Raw genomic sequence first — 20,011 nt, 5'->3', positions numbered from 1 at the left:
CAGAAAGTCATTGAACCTCCAAAACATTCCACACCCAGTTGCATCTACCCATATGGACTGTGTGGCAGAAGGGAGACTGATCTAGCATCTCCATCATTTCACTTGATACATTTTTCATTTAGTTCCAAAGCATAGTACATACATCTTCAAAGAAATCCAGACAGAGGGGAACTGTGACTAAATTTGTCCATGCTTCAACCATTCAGGGTGGCTGACATGCAGCACAACAGTAGTAATGACGTCTATTTTTTTCCTGCGAGCTAATATATAAAGAAGATGCTGTAAAATCCAATTCACTGGCTCAACACAAGTACCTTCACACACAACCAACACAAAACACTAGTGTCATAGGACTGCCACCTGCTGGAGAGAAAGGCAACTACACTAAATGACTGACAAATCATTGTAAACTTTTGTTTATTTTTGGGGGTTAGATGTACCGAAGTTTCCTAAGGAGAAGATTGATCCCATTGAGGTGGAGGAGGGTCAGCCTGTCATTCTGGAGTGTAACCCTCCTAAAGGAATCCCTCCTTTACAGATCTATTGGATGACCATCGGTAAGTGACTAATGGCTTCCCAGACCTGACACGCCCTGGAGAGAGGCCTGTCTGAGTCATGTCAAATCCTTTGTGTTGACACCTGCAGTTTTATTGATGCACAATAGCTAAAAAAAAAAACGTACTCAAATGTGGTTTTCACCTTCTCAGGCCTTCAGCACATAGAGCAGGATGACAGGGTGTCCATTGGTCTGAACGGCGACCTGTTCTTCTCTAATGCTCTGGAGAAGGACAGCCACAGAGACTACTGCTGCTTCGCTGCCTTTCCCAAGATACGCACCATCGTACAGAAGAATGCCATGTCTGTCATAGTCAAGAGCAGTAGGTATCAATCTAAAAGACTGTGATTAAGTTTATTTATGATCTCAGCTACAGCAAGGAGCTTGTTATGGTTAGGAAAAGGCTTTGTTTTGATCACCATAATGGTCTCATGCTCTGATCCAATGCATTTGTAATTATGATCATGTATATGATTAAGAACATTCCCAATATCCAACAGCATCTCCAAAGTTGTATTTGCCATGCTCTTGATGCCACTGATGTTTTAATTCATTTAAACCACAGCATTGTGTGTCACTTTTGTTCTATGGATACTTTGTACATTTTCATATGTTACTACCCACCTTCATTTCAGAAAATTCAAACAATGACTCAAGTAGCGGTCCAGGTCATGGTAAGTTACATTCCCTCTCAATCAGAAAGATTTCTGGCTCCCAGGTGTCTATTATACAGGTAACGAGCTGAGATTAGGAGCACACTCTTAAAGGGAGTGCTCCTAATCTCAGCTTGTTACCTGTATAAAAGACACCTGTTCACAGAAGCAATCAATCAATCAGATTCCAAACTCTCCACCATGGCCAAGACCAAAGAGCTCTCCAAGGATGTCCGGGACAAGATTGTAGACCTACCCAAGGCTGGAAAGGGCTACAAGACCATCGCCAAGCAGCTTGGTGAGAAGGTGACAACAGTTGGTGCGATTATTCGCAAATGGAAGAAACACAAAATAACTGTCAATCTCCCTTGGCCTGGGACTCCATGCAAGATCTCACCTCGTGGAGTTGCAATGATCATGAGAACGGTGAGGAATCAGCCCAGAACTACACGGGAGGATCTTGTCAATGATCTTAAGGCAGCTGGGACCATAGTCACCAAGAAAACAATTGGTAACACAATACGCCATGCAGGACTGAAATCCTGCAGCACCCACAAGGTCCCCCTGCTCAAGAAAGCACATATACATGCCCGTCTGAAGTTTGCCAATGAACATCTGAATGATACAGAGGACAACTGGGTGAAAGTGTTGTGGTCAGATGAGACCAAAATGGAGCTCTTTGGCATCAACTCAACTCGCCGTGTTTGGAGGAGGAGGAATGCTGCCTATGACCCTAAGAACACCATACCCACCGTCAAACACGGAGGTGGAAACATGCTTTGGGGGTGTTTTTCTGCTAAGGGGACAGGACAACTTCACCGCATCAAAGGGACGATGGACGGGGCCATGTATCGTCAAATCTTGGGTGAGAACCTCCTTCCCTCAGCCAGGGCATTGAAAATGGGTATTCCAGCATGACAATGACCCAAAACACACAGCCAAGGCAACAAAGGAGTGGCTCAAGATGAAGCTATCCGGTCTCCAGACCTTAATCCCATAGAAAATCCCGGGAGGGAGCTGAAGGTTCGCGTTGCCAAACGTCTGCCTCAACCTTAATGACTTGGAGAAGATCTGCAAAGAGGAGTGGGACAAAATCCCTCCTGAGATGTGTGCAAACCTGGTGGCCAACTACAAGAAACATCTGACCTCTGATTGCCAACAAGGGTTTTTCCACCAAGTACTAAGTCATGTTTTGCAGAGCTGTCAAATACTTATTTCCCTCATTAAAATGGGTGTTTTTCTGGATTTGTTATTGTCTCTCACTGTTCAAATAAACCTACCATTAAAATTATAGACAGATCATTTCTTTGTCAGTGGGCAAACGTACAAAATCAGCAGGGGATCAAATATTTTTTTCCCTCACTGTATATCTGTCTACAACACCCATTTTTCCATACCAGAATGTTATTTGAGGATCCAAAGACTGCGTTGTAGGTTAGCAGTTCAAGCGACCCATTCATTGCCTTCTTTGAAAAATCACTTTAGTATTTACCAGTTTCACTAACTAAGCATAAAACACTGATTGTTTCTGTTCCATTCTCAAAGCCAATTCAATCATGGAGAGAGAACCAAGTCTTCTGATGCCCTCTGGTGTCAAGTCGGAGACACAGCTGGTGAAAGGTGATGAGCTACTACTGGAATGCATTGCAGAGGGCTTGTAAGTAAACCTACCTCTGTATTTTACCAAGGACTGCTTCAACATGATATCTGCTGTACATGCCACTGAATGTAAAGCAATTACAACAACCTGCTCATACAACATTTCATTGCCCCTCTTCTTTCATTCAGTCCAACTCCCATGATTGAGTGGTTGAAGATAGACCACAGGCTGCCTGACAGAGTAACAATAGAGAACCATGGGAAACTCCTGAGCATTGACCAGGTTGATGAAGATGACAAGGGGAAGTACATGTGTAAGGCTACGAACATCCACGGAATGGCCGTCCACTACTTTGACGTATCAGTGGAAGGTATGTGTGTGTATCTGAAAAATATACTGTATAGCTTAAACTGCATTTAGGTTTTACTGTAGGAAGATACCTCATAATAGTAACACATTTTCATGAGAAAAAGTGCCATCTATGGTACATTGAACAAACTGCTTTTCAAGAGGGCATCAAAAAGTCACCATTTCAGAACTGTCTCTGGGTGGTAAGATAACACAATCAAGTATTTTGTGATTTCCATGTAAAACAAAATGAGGCATTTGAGATGTGTAAACTGTGGCCTGGTTCCCTCCCTGGTTTGAGATGTTTTATGTCTGTCTTTGATGTTGGTCTTTCCAGAGCCTCCTCAGTGGGTGTCTGAGCCTGAGAGCCAGCTTAGTATGATTGGCTCAGATGTGCTCATCAATTGCTCCGCCACGGGCACTCCTCAGCCCACCATCCAATGGATGGTGAATGGAAAGCCTATTGAGGGTATGTTCTCAGTGTACCTCAACAAGACATGCATCTTGTTGAGGACTTCACCAGGACTTCCTATTGGTGCACAGTTAATGGATTTCATTGTTTATTGCAGAGGTTCCAGCATCTAACAGAAAAGAGTTTGATGACAAAATTGTCTTGCACAAAGCCAACTCTACTGACAGTGCCGTCTACCAATGTGAGGCCTCCAACAGACATGGAACCCTGCTAGCCAATGCCAATATCATGATCATGAGTAAGTTTATGGGGCTTCACTGGTTTTAATCTCCACCTCTGAAAATAGCCTTTACTTTCATCTTAGGCTTTATGTTTTATTGGTTACAAATAAATAGTTGCTAAATCTCAGTCTTAATCACTCTGTTTAACCAGATGCGCCCATCTATTTATAGTTACCCATTATTAAGCATGAAATTGTATGGCAAGGAAAGTGCAGTAAAGAATCCAACTGGTTGCTTGGCAATAGAACGGGCAGCATCTGTTTCTCTGTAATTGCCAGACATTGGTGTTAGGCAGTGGAAGATGGTCTGTGAGTGGTGTTGTGTCTGGTTTGAGAGACAGCTCTGGCACGGTCTCTACCCTGCAGCCCCTGGGCCATGGTGAAGGAATGGCTGTCTGAGCACCACGGTCCTCCATAAGGATTACCCACCCACATCCCCTGTGATTCACTCCGCATGCTCCCAGGCATTTATATGCTAACCCATTTCTCCAGTCAATTCAGAATTCAATGCCATAACACTAACATGTGCTGCTTTTATAAGAGCCGATAAGAAATTATTGCTCTTTTTGGCTTTTCAGAAATGTCTGGAGTTTGTCACTGGTCTGTTTCTGGGTGCAAAATCACAGCTTCCATGGAGTGAGACAGACACAGGATGTTTTGGCTAGAAATGATAAGACGCATTTATTTAAAATTTAGCGCTCATTATTCTATGTTTTCATTTTTTCTATTTTTATTGACAGTCCAGCCATTCTTTTAAAATAAATGGTAATTAACAAAGAAGGATGACAACATTTTCACCTTAACATTTTGGCTCTCAAATTTTAATTGACTTTAGTATTAACTCTTTATAGCCAAAGACTGGAAGAAGTAGTCTGTTCAAGTGGAGGACCACACTTAAATCCCTTCATATCTCATTCATATCCCAAACCCTGAATCACTCACTGGGATGTCTCTCCCCACAGATCTGCCTCCTATGATCCTGACAGAGGAAGGTCTGGAGTATTCAGCGGTGGAGGGGAAGGTTATAGTGATGCACTGCAAGGTGTTCAGTTCTCCACCCTCTGCTGTTACCTGGTGAGTAGACTCTCCCTAACCCTGGTACCAGATCAGCATGGGCTTTACCCAGCTCATTCTGCTATTGCTGTCATGTGATGTCATCATTGGCACCCAGGCAATTACCAGGCTAGTCCAGCTCCAACCAGTCCTCTCAGAGGCCAGTAGAGAGCAGTAGATATCAACGTGTCAAGAGATAGTTATGAAACACCTGTGTACAGAATCTGTTTATCGGTTGGTGCTCCGCTGTTTATTGAGGAAATATACAGAAAGAAAGCATCTTACACATACACAAAAACTTGAATGAAACATTTTTTATCTTGGGATGTGCTCAAAAACATTCTTCTGTAATTTAATTAAATCTCAAGTGGAGACTATAATTGATTGCTTTGAATGTTTTACAGGAACAAGGAGGACTCCACAGGATCTTTGGAGGGACTAAGGTTTACAGTTCACCAGAATGGATCATTGGAGATCTATAATGTGGAAAAAGAGGACATGGGCCAATACACATGTTACACCAAGAATACTGAAGGGACGTCTGCTATCACTGCCTTACTGGATGTTAAAGGTATACAACTCAATAAAATAAAGCATTTTTTTAAACACCCTAGTCTAGGACCATGTGTTTTTTCTAACTATGTGACCTGAAAACTGTCTTACCTAGTTTTCCCTGCTTCAGTCACGTAGTCAGAAAACATTGGGCCCTAAACATAACCCTTTAAATATACAGTTGTGTGTTTGAACTATCCAAGATCCCACAAAGATATTCCAGGCCCCGGAAGACTTGCAGGTCCTAATAGGAACCACAGCCCAGCTCTCCTGTCTGGCGGTGTACGACAACTCATTCAGTGGCGACTTTGAGATTGTGTGGGAAAAAGACGATATGGAGATAGCACTAAACCACACAGAGAATTCTGGGTAAGATAAGCCTTTCTTGCGGTGTTACATATATAAGCCGAGCAGGAAAGTTCACTTGCTTTTTAGATGGCACAGATCAATAGGTTGTCTCTCTTTTTCTCTGCCGATAGATATTTCATAGAGGATGGTATACTGCAGATTGTCAACGTCAGCCACAGAGACCAGGGCATGTACAAGTGTGTGGCCAGTACTCCAATGGATCAGGACACTGCCTCTGCACTACTCATGGTGCTGGGTGAGCAAATTATGTCAAATACATCAAAGCCTGCTCAGACCTAAAGGCTCTACGACACTCAGCACAATAGAAATGCATGTCACAGTATGGATCCATACCGTATGATGAAGCCAAGCATGCCATGGCATAGTACTCAGAGCAGAACATGATTACACATGTCTTCAGATTCAGACCTTGGCTCTGCATTTACAGTAAAATGCATTTACATTGTTTGATTCCTTTTCAAAAAACAATGGCTGCTTTCCAAACACTTAAAAGACACACTCTATCCCCTCAGCCCTCAAATTGAGTAGATACTTCTGATGACGTATCATGACGTCTGACGAGTATACTGTACACTTGCAGGACAAGGGGCGAGGGAGGAAGGAATGATTTTTAGAATGGACCGCCCTTGTCCAGAAATTCATCACTCGTTCATCCCGCGATGTTTGTGTTTTCAGCCACCGGTAGCTTGTGGGTGCTATACATTCGCTACAGTCAATTATGATTGCATGTCTACTTATATTAACTATAGAATTATTAATATACATCTACCGTATTATAGCTACCAAAATAATTAGCTAACTAACATTTGCCTGCCTAGCTGGAACTTATGAAGAAGGAAAAAAATATATTTATACAATTTCCAAAAGTTAACCAAACAAAAACATCATTACTTTTACGAGACGTGTTTGTGCCGTCTTGTGCATTAGTAGCACAATTTCTAACCTTTTTACATTGCTTTTTACTTACACTTGTGTGTTAACTTGTCCATATTGACGTTGGGGTTTTAAGTTTCGGCTGACTTTTCTTAGTGGATGTACAATCATCGCGAATTGAATTATGGGGTGTTTCAGGCCTCGAAGTGAACATAATAGTACACTTGCAAACTCGATCAAAAACGAGGGCTGAGGGGCTTACGTTGCAAACTTCCCTTGTTTGGCTAATCGTTTGGACTGACGTACAGGATGGTGAGGGGGATTCCCCCAAGGGCATAAGGCGAGGATAAGTGGACGAGGGTGTGTCTTTTATGAGTTTGAAACGCAGGCATTAGATGTCTATGACTACGTTACTGCATCATAGTTTTCACTTTCTTTCTTCTCAATTAGTCAGTTTCTGCTCCAAATGTTTTTCCTCAGTCCTTTTCCACTCCAGAGGATTCCCTGTCTTTGGGTGTTATCAAAGCAATGTTGTTGTGGTGGTGGTGTTTTCCAGACATCCCACATGCACCTGAGAACTTGCTGCTATCTGAACACAAGGGCAGAAGTGTGAAGCTCAAATGGATCCCTGGGGAGGACCACAACAGCTCAACCACTGGTAATAGTCTGGTCATCCACCTGGCTCTTCAAAACACAGCAAACACAATACGCAGCTCTGCATGCATGTTGGAGCATCAGGCCTGTAGTATACAGTATACACTGACAATAACATGGCACATATTTACTAAGAAAATTTGAATTAGTACTTTATTATTGTGTTAGTCTCATGTCAACATCCCAATACAAATTAGTAGTTTAATCTTTTGGACCAAGCATCCTGCTCAGTGCAGGGTCTGAATAGTTTGCTGCATTGCTGGCTGTTAGGTAAACAGCCCCTTTGGCAAAGGGCTTGGGCAGATTGGGGACTGGCCTGTGTGTCTCACCCTGTCAACAGAGTTCATTATTGAGTATGAGGAGAGCCAGTGGGAGCCGGGGACCTGGAGAGAGCTTCAGAGAGTTCCTGGAAATCATGGCTCGGCAGTCCTCAAACTTTACGGACATGTCAACTATCGCTTCCGAGTGTCTGGAGTCAACACAGTGGGCAGAGGGCGCCCCAGTGAGCCCACAGAGAGATACAAGACCCCTCCCGCAGGTAGGAATTCCTCCACTCATGTTGCCTTGTCCTCCTCCTTCATATCACCGTACAGGCCACCAGAGCTGCCTGCACTGCTCGTTGAACTTTAAAACACTCATCATCTGAGATAATTGATTCCACTCTTGTTGATACCAAGGTCTCTTATGTGCACATTTCACAGGAGATTTCTGCCAAAATCCATATTTCTTCTCTCTCACCAGCCCCTGACAAGAACCCTGAAAATATCAAAATTGAAGGTCATTTGCCACATGAAATGGATATCAACTGGGAGGTAAGAAACGGAATGTGGTTCCTTCAATATACTGTACCGTCCCTGAATACGTATGCACCTCTCTGAATACTGAATATTTCACAGGAGTTACATTTTTGTGGAAATCAAAAACTCTCTTCATTCAAAGAGAAAATAAGATAGAACAGTGTACACTCTTAGAAAAAAAAGGTGCTATCTAGAACCTAAAAGGGTTCTTCAGCTGTCCCCATAGAAGAACCCTTTGAAGAACCATTTTTTTGTTCCAAGTAGAACCCTTTTGAGTTCCATGTTAGACACACTACATGGAACCCAAAAGAGTTCTACCTAGAACCACACAGGGTTCTCCTATTCTTATAGGGACAGCTGAAGAACCCTTTTGGAACCCTTTTTTCTAAGAGTGTACATGCAATTATAAATAAGAATCCCTCAGGAATCAAATATCCATGCTGTTGATATGTCATATTGTTGATTTATAACTTTAGAAGAGCTATTTTGATGGTGAATTGGATTGCTATCAAAGCTGCTCATTGTGGTGCTTTTATTAGAAAGTGAAAAGAGAGGAGAGAAGATTTCTTACATGTACAGTAATAAATTCAGCTTTATTGTAAAAAGATTAATCTCACCCCCACTTATTATCTTCCTGCTCCTGCAGAGTAATGTAGCTTCTGAATTGATGAGCTCTCTCATTGTTAATGATTTGCTTTTGTGGATAATAGTGTCTTATTCTATTTCCCATCATGGTCAGGCAATTGTGAGGAAAGCACTAGATCTCTCTACAATCTGTGAAGCCTGCTCTTTATATCAGAGGTGTGGCTCAGAGCTGCCTGGACCCAGCACCCAGCCAAATGTCTAATTGTTTTACTGATTTTATATTATCAAAGCCTCATTAGGATCCAAGTGTATGGGCTTGTCATTATAATCCTGCAATAGCCTAGATGAAGAAAGACATATAAAGAAATCCTTGCTTAATTGTTCAAGTTCCTATAAAATGGTAATAATCTGTGTGTTACTTTTATTCTTACCTTCCCCACTCTTGCAGCCATTGTCCCCCATTGAACACAATGGGCCAGGCCTTGAATATAAGGTGAGTTATAAGAGACAGCATGTGGAGGAGGACTGGCAGGAGCATCTGGTGAAGAGACACTCGTTTGTAGTGAAGGACACTCCCACATTTGTGCCATATGAGATCAGGATCCAGGCAAGGAACCACCACGGATGGGGACCTGAACCCAAAGTGGTGACGGGCTACTCTGGAGAAGACTGTGAGTGACTTAAACACAGAGAGTTTCTATGTGTATTTCACAATAATTATACTATTGAAATGCACAAGGATAATACGGTACAGTATGTACCATTCAGCTGTGTGTATGGTAGGCTATAGTCCTTAAAATATAGACTATTTTCTCTGAAAAGGCCGAAGTAGCTGATGAAATGTGTGATATGCATGTAGTAGCTTTATTGAGCTAAAACTCTCTTCTAGAAGTCATAAACCACTTCATTCCATGCTGGTTTGTATTTATTTATATTTCCATCTTCATCTTTAGCTTTCTTTTGGACTTGCCCTCAGGAAGTTACCTCAGGTGGTCAAATACAATGTTGTAGATTTTTAAAAAGCACCTCAACCTTGTTAAGAATGTTTTGTCTTCCTTTAGAAGTTTCGTAATACTTTGTTGTCATACTGTCTGGTATCATCGCTTAGGCAATAGCAGTGAGCCCCACACTAGTTCCTACCTTGTGAAAGTGGTATATCACATTATTTAGATGCAGTCACTGATCTATAGTTTCATATTTTACAGAAGCATATATTTGAAGCATCTAAATACTCAACCCAGCCAATACTAAACATATATTATGATCTGGTGGATCATTCACCATAAAGCTGAGCTTATATTTCACATGTTGGGTTGATCTTTACAGTACTTAGTGTGACATATGGGCTGAATGGACTGTGACGTGAGTGTATTTGGCCCTGCAGTCCCCTCTGCGGCTCCTGATGATGTAGCGGTGGAGGTGATGAACAACTCGCTGGTCAAGGTCAGCTGGATGCGTGTTCACAAGGACAAGCTGCATGGACATCTGGGAGGCTACAGGGTAATTCTTTAAAACAGCCCTGAAACTTTCAGACACAGTTTACGCTGGATCTCCTGGACCTCTCACCCCACTTTGTCTCCCTAACGCTGGCAGCGCACTGTTACCTTACAGAGGCGCAAAATACTATAACCCAGACTATAGCCTTCCCCATTCAGGATGTATTGTCCTTTTCTCACATACGATCTGTTAGATTCATAACACTGTGTGTCCTTCTGTCATGGCGGTGTCAGATAAGCTGGTGGCGGCTGCGTAGTCTGCTGGACTCAAAGAAGACTCACGGGGACAAACACACTCTGACTTTCCCGGGGGACCGGAACCATGCCATGGTACCAGGGCTCACGCCCTTCTCTGAGTACAGCCTCATCATCATGACCTTCAACAGGCGAGGCAATGGGCCAGGTAGCCACGCCGTCAACTTCAAAACCCCAGAGGGAGGTAAGACAGGAGGGGAGAGGAGCGTGCCATGGAACATATTAATTCACTACTGTGCAACTGAAGAAGAAAATAAACTATCTGGACACAAGCTTATTGTGTTATTGTGTTAACACTTTTTTACTACTTGTATATTTGTTTGTTTCCCAGTTCCAGAGAGAACCCCAGTTTTCAGGGTCACAGATGTTCAGAAGCACACCGTCACTCTCACCTGGGCACCTCCTCTGGAAGCCAACGGAGTCCTTACAGGATACCTGCTAGAGTATCAGCTGAGTATGTACAAATCTTTCCACTTCCCTGTTAACCTGCAGTCTGACATGCACCAGGCTCCCTTCATTCAATATGTCTAGCAACTCCTTGATCTTACCACTATGATATATTGCTGTGCTTATGAGTGGTGCTACAGTGCATTTTTTAATGCTTGTTAATGATAGTCTCTAGTTTAGCTCCTGGTGTGAAATGAAATGTTTGTTTTAATATAGAAATGTGAGAAAATACATGCAGAGCTTTGATAGTGAAGATCCACAGGTTTAAATCTCACAAGTTGTTGCATGAGAATGTGATCAAATGGAGAACAAATACTCAGATGAAAAATACCCTCAAGGAGAAAAGAATGAGGGTTGAATACAGCTAAATGTTAAACGTCTGTTATTGGATGGCATCAGAAAGCATGGAAGTAGATATCCAGTGTGACTCATTGATAGTATGAATGTAGAATGACCCCCTTGGTGAGAGAGGGGTCAGTATCTGGTCAGGGTGTGGCCTGTATGGTGTGTTGTGATCCGGCACCAGCAGCGCTGACCAAGGCCAGCGTGTCACAGCCTTTTAAGGTCTTGGTTACTGACCCCATCCTGTCCACCGGGGACTTCGTCACAACCAACGACCCAGATTAAACAGTCATAGGACAACAATAATGTGCATGTGTGTGTCCCTCCCTGGCCTGAAACAATAACGATGATGAGGCTGATTACAACATTTCAAAGACAGCTTTGCAAAGTAACTCTCCCTAATGGTTTTTGATTTTTCCGCTGCACAAGAGGGTCAAAAGTGTCATGTTGTATTTCAGAAGAAGGGACGTTTTCATTGTGCAATCATGATAAAGCTGATGGACTCTTTTGAAGTGAGGGGCTTTGAAGGAAGTGATGTTAATGGTAAAGATAATGCACCAGAGGAAGCAGCACAGGAATTGAAAGGCTGCTGCAAAGCTGTTCCAGGGCTGAGCCCAGCTTCTTCGAGGTTAACTTAATATTTCACAGGTTTCACAGGACCTACACTGTTAGATTGATGGCCAGTTCCATCTCTAGGGAAGGAAGAACCAACTACCAATGCAAATCAGATGTTGTTCATAGGTTGCATCTCCATCACTCGGTCGTGTCATGCCATTGTTGTGAATGGTGGTGTCCTAAAGTCGTGATAAGCCCAGTCATTCTGGATGGAGGCTAACGACTGTTTAGTCTAAATTACACTATAGTGCCTGGAAATACGACGACATTGCTAAAGTAGTCAAATGTTCAGTAGGAAACAACTTTGCCAGCATTATCATGCATCAAATTTACTTTAGACAGATGGAAATGTTGTCATTAGCTAGCAAAGTTTGTCAAAAATAGCTAGCAATGCTAACAGTAGCTTGCTAAAATCCGGTGTCCTCCCCTCAATCTTAGCTAACTAGCTAACTTTATACTGCATCTAAAGCCAACCTGGCAACATCAAAATGATTAAAAAGATTTTCCTTGTAATTATTTGCCTCCTTTTGAATGGCATTGTATTTCTAAGCCACTCTAATGCACCTTTGATTCAATCTTTATCAGCGCTCATTGACAATACATTGAGTAGAATGCTCAGTTGGCCATCAGTCCAAAACAAACGTTCAAAACAACATTTTGTCCTTCTGTATCAGAGATATCCTTTGTGTCCATTAATACATGAAGACACGTTTAATCGAGTCTCTGTGTGTGTTTAGTCAACAACACAGAGGAGGTGGGTGTCCTGCAGACTGTGGATATCAGCAACCCTGACACCACCATGTGGGTCCTGCAGAACCTGGAGGCTATCAGCAGATACAAGTTCTACCTGCGCCCCTGCACCAGGGTGGGCTGTGGGCCCCGGGTCAGCAAGGAGAGCACCACCACGCCTGAAGCACGTAAGTCACACAGGCTGAGGTGTGGCAGGGGGATCCTGGTGGAAAATCTTTGAGAATGGAAGGGGGGTATGGGTTTATTGTTGGGGGAAATAGCGAGACGTGGTAGCAGGACTTTATTAGAGGGATGATGTATTCTGTAAATGACCAAGCCTGTACACCGTAAATGACCAAGCCTGTACACTGTAGATGACCAAGCCATTTCAGTAATGTATTAGCTCATTGAATTTCAGGGAATGTGATATTGGCTCCAACTGCCAGGCTTTTCATATCTCCATCTAAGTAATGTTTGTGGGTAAACAATATCATAAGGGTGTGAGAAGGGGTTTCATTCATCATTGTCATAAAAGAGCAAATGCTTATTGATTTGAAGGAGAAAGCGAGATATGAAACAAACGGCTGGAAAAGAGAATTGCCTTCAGCAAGGGAAAATGCACATTTTCTGTATCGTATTGTATAATTATATAGGAATTGGTAAAGTAAGTAGATTGCCATTGCAATGTTTGGCTCATGCATATGACACAACATTTTCATCTTATGAATTATATGTCAGTTCTACTTCAGTGGAGTGGTAGATGTACTCTGTCGGAACCAAGCCAAGCTCAATTCAACTGAGTCTTTGGGAGTGGAGATAAGGGGGTGACACCAGTCAAAGATGATTAGAATCTAATGAAAATAAGCAAGTGCACTTGAATGTGTAATGGAGGGTCTGCACTGTGGTGCCACATCACACATAGCTTCTGTCTAACAATAGTAATAATTGATTTGGGTACTCTCTAATAGTAAGGGCTTGTAAATTCATATAAATGGTTAACAAAACATAGCATCCTTTTCAATCAAACACAGTAAGCAGGTTTCTGGGATTAATTAAATGCAATAATGCATGTTTAGATTGATTTACAAAAAAAACACCTTCATGGTATGAAATCCAAATAAATATACTTTCTCCGTGTGTGGGAGTAATGTCAAATCAAATCATGTTTTATTTGTCACATGCTTTGTAAATAACAGGAGCAGACTAATAGTGAAATGCTAACTTACGGGCCCTTCCCAACATTGCAGAGAGAATAATAACACAAGGAGTAAATACACAATGAAGTAACGATTACTTGGCTACATACACGGGGTCCCAGTACTGAGTCAATGTGCAGGGGTATGAGGTAATTGAGGTAGATGCACTGCCTTCAGAAAGTATTTATTTTCATTGACTTATTCTACATTTTGTTGCTAGACATCATTGCTAGGCAACCATTTTTGTCACGTTCTGACCTTTATTTCCTTTGTATTTATTTAGTATGGTCAGGGCGTGAGTTGGGGTGTGCAGTCTATGTTTGTTTTTCTATGATTTGGGGATTTGTATGTTTCGGCCTAGTATGGTTCTCAATCAGAGGCAGATGTCATTAGTTGTCTCTGATTGAGAATCATACTTAGGTAGCCTGGGTGCACTGTTTGTTTGTGGGTGATTATCTATGTTAGTTGCTTGTGTCAGCACAGTTGTCATTATAGCTTCACGGTCGTTATTTGTTTATTGTTTTTGTATAGTTTGTATTCAGTGTTCAGTGCTTTCTTTTATTAAATACTCATCATGAACACATACCACGCCGCATTTTGGTCCTCCGATCCTTCTCGCCTCTCCTCTTCAGATGAAGAGGAGGACGACCATGACAATTTTCAGGTCTTGCCATAGATTTTTAGTAGATTTATGTTAAAACTATAACTCTGCCAGTCAGGAACATTAATTGTCTGCTTGCTGAGGAACTCCAGTGTAGATTTGGCCTTGTGTTTTAGTTTAATGTCCTGCAGAAAGATGAATTCATCTCCCAGTGTCTGCTGAAAAGCAGACTGAACCAGGTTTTCCTCTAGGATCTTGCATGTGATTATCTCTATTCTATTTATTTATTTATTTTAATCCTGAAAAATTCCCAAGTCCTAACCTCTTGATTCTAGCCATCCCGGATCCGGGATCGTGAATACAGCCTCAAGCTCATTACCATAACACAACGTTAACTATTCATGAAAATCGCAAATGAAATGAAATAAATATGCTAGCTCTCAAGCTTAGCCTTTTGTTAACAACACTGTCATCTTGTAACGGCTTTCTTCTATCTCCTCCTCGGACGAGGAGGTGTAGCAAGGATCGGACCAAAATGCAGCGTGGCTATTGCAATCCATGTTATTTAAATAATAAAGAAACACGAACTTACAAAAACAATAAACGTAATGTGAAAACCGAAACAGCCCTATCTGGTGCAAACACAAAGACAGGAACAATCACCCACAAAATACACAGTAAAACCCAGGCTACCTAAATATGGTTCCCAATCAGAGACAACGAGAATCACCTGACTCTGATTGAGAACCGCCTCAGGCAGCCAAGCCTATGCTAGACACACCCCTAATCAGCCACAATCCCAATGCCTACAAAAACCCCAATACGACAACACAATAAACCCATGTCACACCCTGGCCTGAACAAATAATTAAAGAAAACACAAAATACTAAGACCAAGGCGTGACAGAACACCCCCCTCCAAGGTGCGGACTCCCGGACGCACCTCAAAACCATAGGGAGGGTCCGGGTGGGCGTCTGTCCATGGTGGCGGCTCCGGGTCGGGACGTGGACCCCACTCCATAAATGTCTTAGTTCCTCCCCCTTGCGTCCTGGGATAGTCCACCCTCGCCGCCGACCATGACCTCGTAGTCCTCACCCAGAACCCCACTGGACTGAGGGGCAGCTCGTGACTGAGGCAGCTCGGGACTGAGGGGAAGCTCGGGACTGAGGGGAAGCTCGGGACTGAGGGGCAGCTCGGGACTGAGGGGCAGCTCGGGACTGAGGGGAAGCCCGGGACTGAGGGGAAGCCCGGGACTGAGGGGAAGCCCGGGACTGAGGGGAAGCCCGGGACTGAGGGGAAGCCCAGTACTGAGGGGAAGCCCAGTACTGAGAGGAAGCCCAGTACTGAGAGGAAGCCCAGTACTGAGATGAAGCTCAGGCAGGTAGTTGGCTCCGGCAGATCCTGGCTGGCTGGCGGATCTGGAAGAGTCTGGTTGACTGGCAGATCTGGAAGAGTCTGGTTGACTGGCAGATCTGGAAGATCATGGCTGACTGGCGGATCTAGCTGCTCTGGCTGCTCCATGCAGACTGACAGCTCTGGCTGCTCCATGTAGATTGGCAACTCTGGCTGCTCCATGCAGATTGACAGCTCTGGCTTCTCCATGCAGACTGGCAGCTCTGGCTGCTCCATGCAGACTGACAGCTCTGGCTGCTCCATGCAGACTGGTAGCTTTGTGCAGACTGACAGCTCAGGCTGCTCCATGCAGACAGGTAGCTCTGGCTGCTCCATGCAGACTGACAGCTCAGGCTGCTCCATGCAGGCTGACAGCTCTGGCTGCTCCATGTAGACTGGCAGCTCTGGCTGCTCCATGTAGACTGGCAGCTCTGGCTCCTCCATGCAGACTGGCAGCTCTGGCTGCTCTATGCAGACTGGCAGCTCCATGAAGACTGGCAGCTCCATGCAGGCTGACAGCTCTGGCTGCTCCATGTAGACTGGCAGCTCTGGCTGCTCCATGCAGACTGGCAGCTCTGGCTGCTCTATACAGACTGGCAGCTCCATGCAGACTGGCAGCTCTGGCTGCGTTGAACAGGTAGGAGGCTCCGGCAGCGCTGTAGAGGAGGAAGGCTCTGGAAGCGCTGAACAGGCGGGAGACTCCGACAGCGCAGGAGAGGAGGAAACCGCTGGCTGCGCTGAACAGGCGGGAGGCTCCGACAGCGCTAGAGAGAAGGATGGCTCTGGCTGTGCTGAACAGGTGGGACGCACTGAAGACCTGGTGCGTGGTGCTGGAACTGGTGGCACTGGATCGAGAACACGCACAGGAAGCCTGGTGCGGGGAGCTGCCACCGGAGGACTGGTGTGTGGAGGTGGCTCTGGATAGACCGGACCGTGCAGGCGCACTGGAGCTCTTGAGCACCAAGCCTGCCCAACTTTACCTGGCTCGATGCCCACTCTAGCCCGGCCAATACGAAGAGCTGGTATGTACCGCACCGGACTATGCACCCGCACTGGAGACACCGTGCGCTCCATAGCATAACACGGTGCCTGCCCGGTCTCTCTAGCCCCCCGGTAAGCACAGGGAGTTTGCGCAGGTCTCCTACCTGGCATCGCCATACTCCCTGTGAGCTCCCCCCAATACATTTTTGGAGGTGACTCTCAGGCTTCCATCCGCGTCGCCGTGCTGCCTCTTCATACCAGCGCCTCTCCGCTCTCGCCGCCTCCAGTTCTTCTTTGGGGCGTCGATATTCACCAGGCTGTGCCCATGGTCCTTTTCCGTCCAATATCTCTTCCCAAGTCCAGAAGTCCTTTGATCGCTGCTCCTCACGATTAACAGGGAGAGTTGGCTCAGGTCTGACTCCTGACTCTGCCACTCTCTCCCTGAGCCCCCCCCCAATAGATTTTTGGGGCTGACTTTCGGGTTTCTTTCTGCGCCGCCGTGTCTTTCTCTTCGACTCCATTCTCCTATAGCCCTCTTCGCACTGCTCCAGCGAATCCAAGGCGGGCTCCGGCACTCTCTCTGGGTCGACCGCCCACCTGTCTATTTCCTCCCAAGTCGTATACTCCATACTCCTGCTGTCCATAACGTCCTCCCATGTCCATTCCTCCTTTCGCTGCTCCTGCTGTCGCTGCCTGTTACCACGCCGCTCGGTCAGGGGGTGGTGGGTGATTCTGTAACGGCGTTCGTCTGTTGAAGGAGAGTCGGACCAAAATGCAGCGTGGCTATTACAATCCATGTTATTTAAATAATAAAGAAACACGAACTTACAAAAAAACAATAAACGTAATGTGAAAACCGAAACAGCCCTATCTGGTGCAAACACAAAGACATGAACAATCACCCACAAAATACACAGTAAACCCCAGGCTACATAAATATGGTTCCCAATCAGAGACAACGAGAATCACCTGACTCTGATTGAGAACCGCCTCAGGCAGCCAAGCCTATGCTAGACACACCCCTAATCAGCCACAATCCCAATGCCTACAAAAACCCCAATACGACAACACAATAAACCCATGTCACACCCTGGCCTGAACAAATAATTAAAGAAAACACAAAATACTAAGACCAAGGCGTGACACATCTCAGATTTTCAAAATATGCTTTTCAACCATAGCAAAACAAGCATTTGTGTAAGAATATTGATAGCTAGTGTAGCATTTAGCATAGCATTCAGCATGCAACATTTTCACAAAAACAAGAAAAGCATTCAAATAAAATAATTTACCTTTGAAGAACTTCAGGTGTTTTCAATGAGGAGACTCAGTTAGATAGCAAATGTTCAGTTTTTCCAAAAAGATTATTTGTTTAGGACAAATCGCTCCGTTTTGTTCATCACGTTTAGCTACGGAAAAAAACCTGTATCCAGGAGTGTAATTATCCCCGCAGCTCATTAGCATAACACAACGTTAACTATTCATGAAAATCACAAATGAAATGAAATAAATATGCTAGCTCTCAAGCTTAGCCTTTTGTTAACAACACTGTCATCTCAGATTTTCAAAATATGCTTTTCAACCATAGCAAAACAAGCATTTGTGTAACAGAATTGATAGCTAGCATAGCATTTAGCGTTAGCATTGAGCGGGCAACATTTTCACAAAAACAAGAAAAGCATTCAAATAAAATCATTTACCTTTAAAGAACTTCGAATGTTTTCAATGAGTAGACTCTCAGTTAGATAGCAAATGTTCAGTTTGTACAAAAAGATTCTTTGTGTAGGAGAAATCGCTCCGTTTTGTACATCACGTTTGGCTACCAAAAAAAAAATGAAAATTCAGTCATCAAAACGCCAAACTTTTTTCCAAATTAGCTCCATAATATCGACTGAAACATGGTAAACGTTGTTTAGAATCAATCCTCAAGGTGTTTTTCACATATCTCTTCGATGATATATCGTTCGTGGAAGTGTGCTTTCTCCTCTGAATCCCATGGGAAAATGCCTGCAGCTGAAGATTACGCACCAATTTAGACAAAGGACACCGGGCGGACCCCTGGTAAATGTAGTCTCTTATGGCCAATCTTCCAATGATATGCCTAGAAATACGTCACAATGCTGCAGACACGTTGGGCAAACGGCAGAAAGCTTAGGCTCGTTCATGGCACATTCACAGCCATATAAGGAGACAATGGAAAACAGAGCCTCAAAAATTCTGCTCATTTCCTGAGCATGAGTTCTGTGGCACTCACACGTCAGAGTGTTTTCTTTCCAAAGCTGTCAATTATATGCATAGTCGAGCATCTTTTCGTGACAAAATATTGCGCTTAAAACGGGCACGTTTTTTTATCCATAAATTAAAAGAGCGCACCCTATATCCAAGAAGTTAACCATTAGAGGCATACTCATAACATGATGCAGCCACCACTATGCTTGAAATTATGGAGAGTAGTACTCAGTAGGGTTGAATATTTTCCCGGTATTTTACAAATGTGCCCGCCAAAACGAAAGTGTCATTCAAAAGCATTATAAAGCATATAAATATGTCTGGATTTGATTGGAGCTTTGTTCAGCATGAAAATCCAAACCTGATGCTACCTGACCCCGATGAACCATATATTAAATACATTAACAACATTTAATGAGCCCAAGCCCAAAAAATACCAAATAATTGTTTCTTTATCCAATACATATATGTGTAGGCTACTGCACATTATGCTCAACAGAAAAACATAAAAGCCCATGGATGTAGCTAGCTGTATGCTATCTTGGGTAAATAAATTAATCTAGCTCCAAGTAGGCTAACATTTTTGAGTGTGAACTTTTATTGTATTATATTGACTGGAATTACGCACATCTTTCAAACCATGATAAAGCAGAAGAGAACATGTGATTCTGGTGCAGCACATGCAGTATACATAGTTACAAGTATAGGCTAGCAAATTTGATTATATCGTTGAAATATAATAGAGCCTATTTGTATAAGTAGTATATATACCTTTCATAATATTTCCCCTCATGTTATTAGCTTACCCCCTCTTTCTCTATTGTTGCTTTGTTCCTTCCTCACTTTCAACAGTTAATAGAAATATGTTTTGTTGTCCTTATCTTCATCATTCTAATGAAATCCTTGAGTAATATAGAACTAGAATTAGATGCAGAAGGCTTTAATTTCTCGTCACAAAGATTGAATGGGTAGGGGTCTGAATACATAATTGCTAT

The 20,011-nt window shown here is 43.5% G+C and overlaps 2 protein-coding genes across 5 annotated transcripts in view; both read left to right on the top strand.

Annotated features, from left to right (window-relative positions):
- ccdc186 (coiled-coil domain-containing protein 186) overlaps window positions 1-20,011 on the top strand; it is a 1,196,038-nt gene that overhangs the window by 75,180 nt on the left and 1,100,847 nt on the right. The gene's annotated exons all lie outside the window — the stretch shown is intronic.
- The window catches only part of LOC112220359 (neural cell adhesion molecule L1-like protein), a 50,117-nt gene that overhangs the window by 19,734 nt on the left and 10,372 nt on the right, over window positions 1-20,011 (top strand). For 2 of the 3 annotated variants that reach the window (XM_042305873.1, XM_024382216.2), the window contains 19 exons: window positions 435-557; window positions 708-878; window positions 1,192-1,230; window positions 2,755-2,866; window positions 2,998-3,179; window positions 3,495-3,626; window positions 3,727-3,867; window positions 4,812-4,923; window positions 5,307-5,473; window positions 5,658-5,823; window positions 5,934-6,058; window positions 7,253-7,354; window positions 7,691-7,888; window positions 8,092-8,162; window positions 9,181-9,403; window positions 10,117-10,232; window positions 10,463-10,667; window positions 10,815-10,937; window positions 12,625-12,804. In XM_042305873.1, the coding sequence (XP_042161807.1) occupies window positions 435-557; window positions 708-878; window positions 1,192-1,230; window positions 2,755-2,866; window positions 2,998-3,179; window positions 3,495-3,626; window positions 3,727-3,867; window positions 4,812-4,923; window positions 5,307-5,473; window positions 5,658-5,823; window positions 5,934-6,058; window positions 7,253-7,354; window positions 7,691-7,888; window positions 8,092-8,162; window positions 9,181-9,403; window positions 10,117-10,232; window positions 10,463-10,667; window positions 10,815-10,937; window positions 12,625-12,804 (2,688 nt within the window). The remainder of the gene's footprint in view (window positions 1-434; window positions 558-707; window positions 879-1,191; window positions 1,231-2,754; window positions 2,867-2,997; window positions 3,180-3,494; window positions 3,627-3,726; window positions 3,868-4,811; window positions 4,924-5,306; window positions 5,474-5,657; window positions 5,824-5,933; window positions 6,059-7,252; window positions 7,355-7,690; window positions 7,889-8,091; window positions 8,163-9,180; window positions 9,404-10,116; window positions 10,233-10,462; window positions 10,668-10,814; window positions 10,938-12,624; window positions 12,805-20,011) is intronic. The other variant, XM_042305874.1, reaches the window with a different exon arrangement.

The sequence above is a fragment of the Oncorhynchus tshawytscha genome, linkage group LG25, assembly GCF_018296145.1.
Source record: "Oncorhynchus tshawytscha isolate Ot180627B linkage group LG25, Otsh_v2.0, whole genome shotgun sequence".
NCBI classification, from domain to species: domain Eukaryota; kingdom Metazoa; phylum Chordata; class Actinopteri; order Salmoniformes; family Salmonidae; genus Oncorhynchus; species Oncorhynchus tshawytscha.
This window is presented reverse-complemented; position numbering and strand designations above follow the sequence as displayed.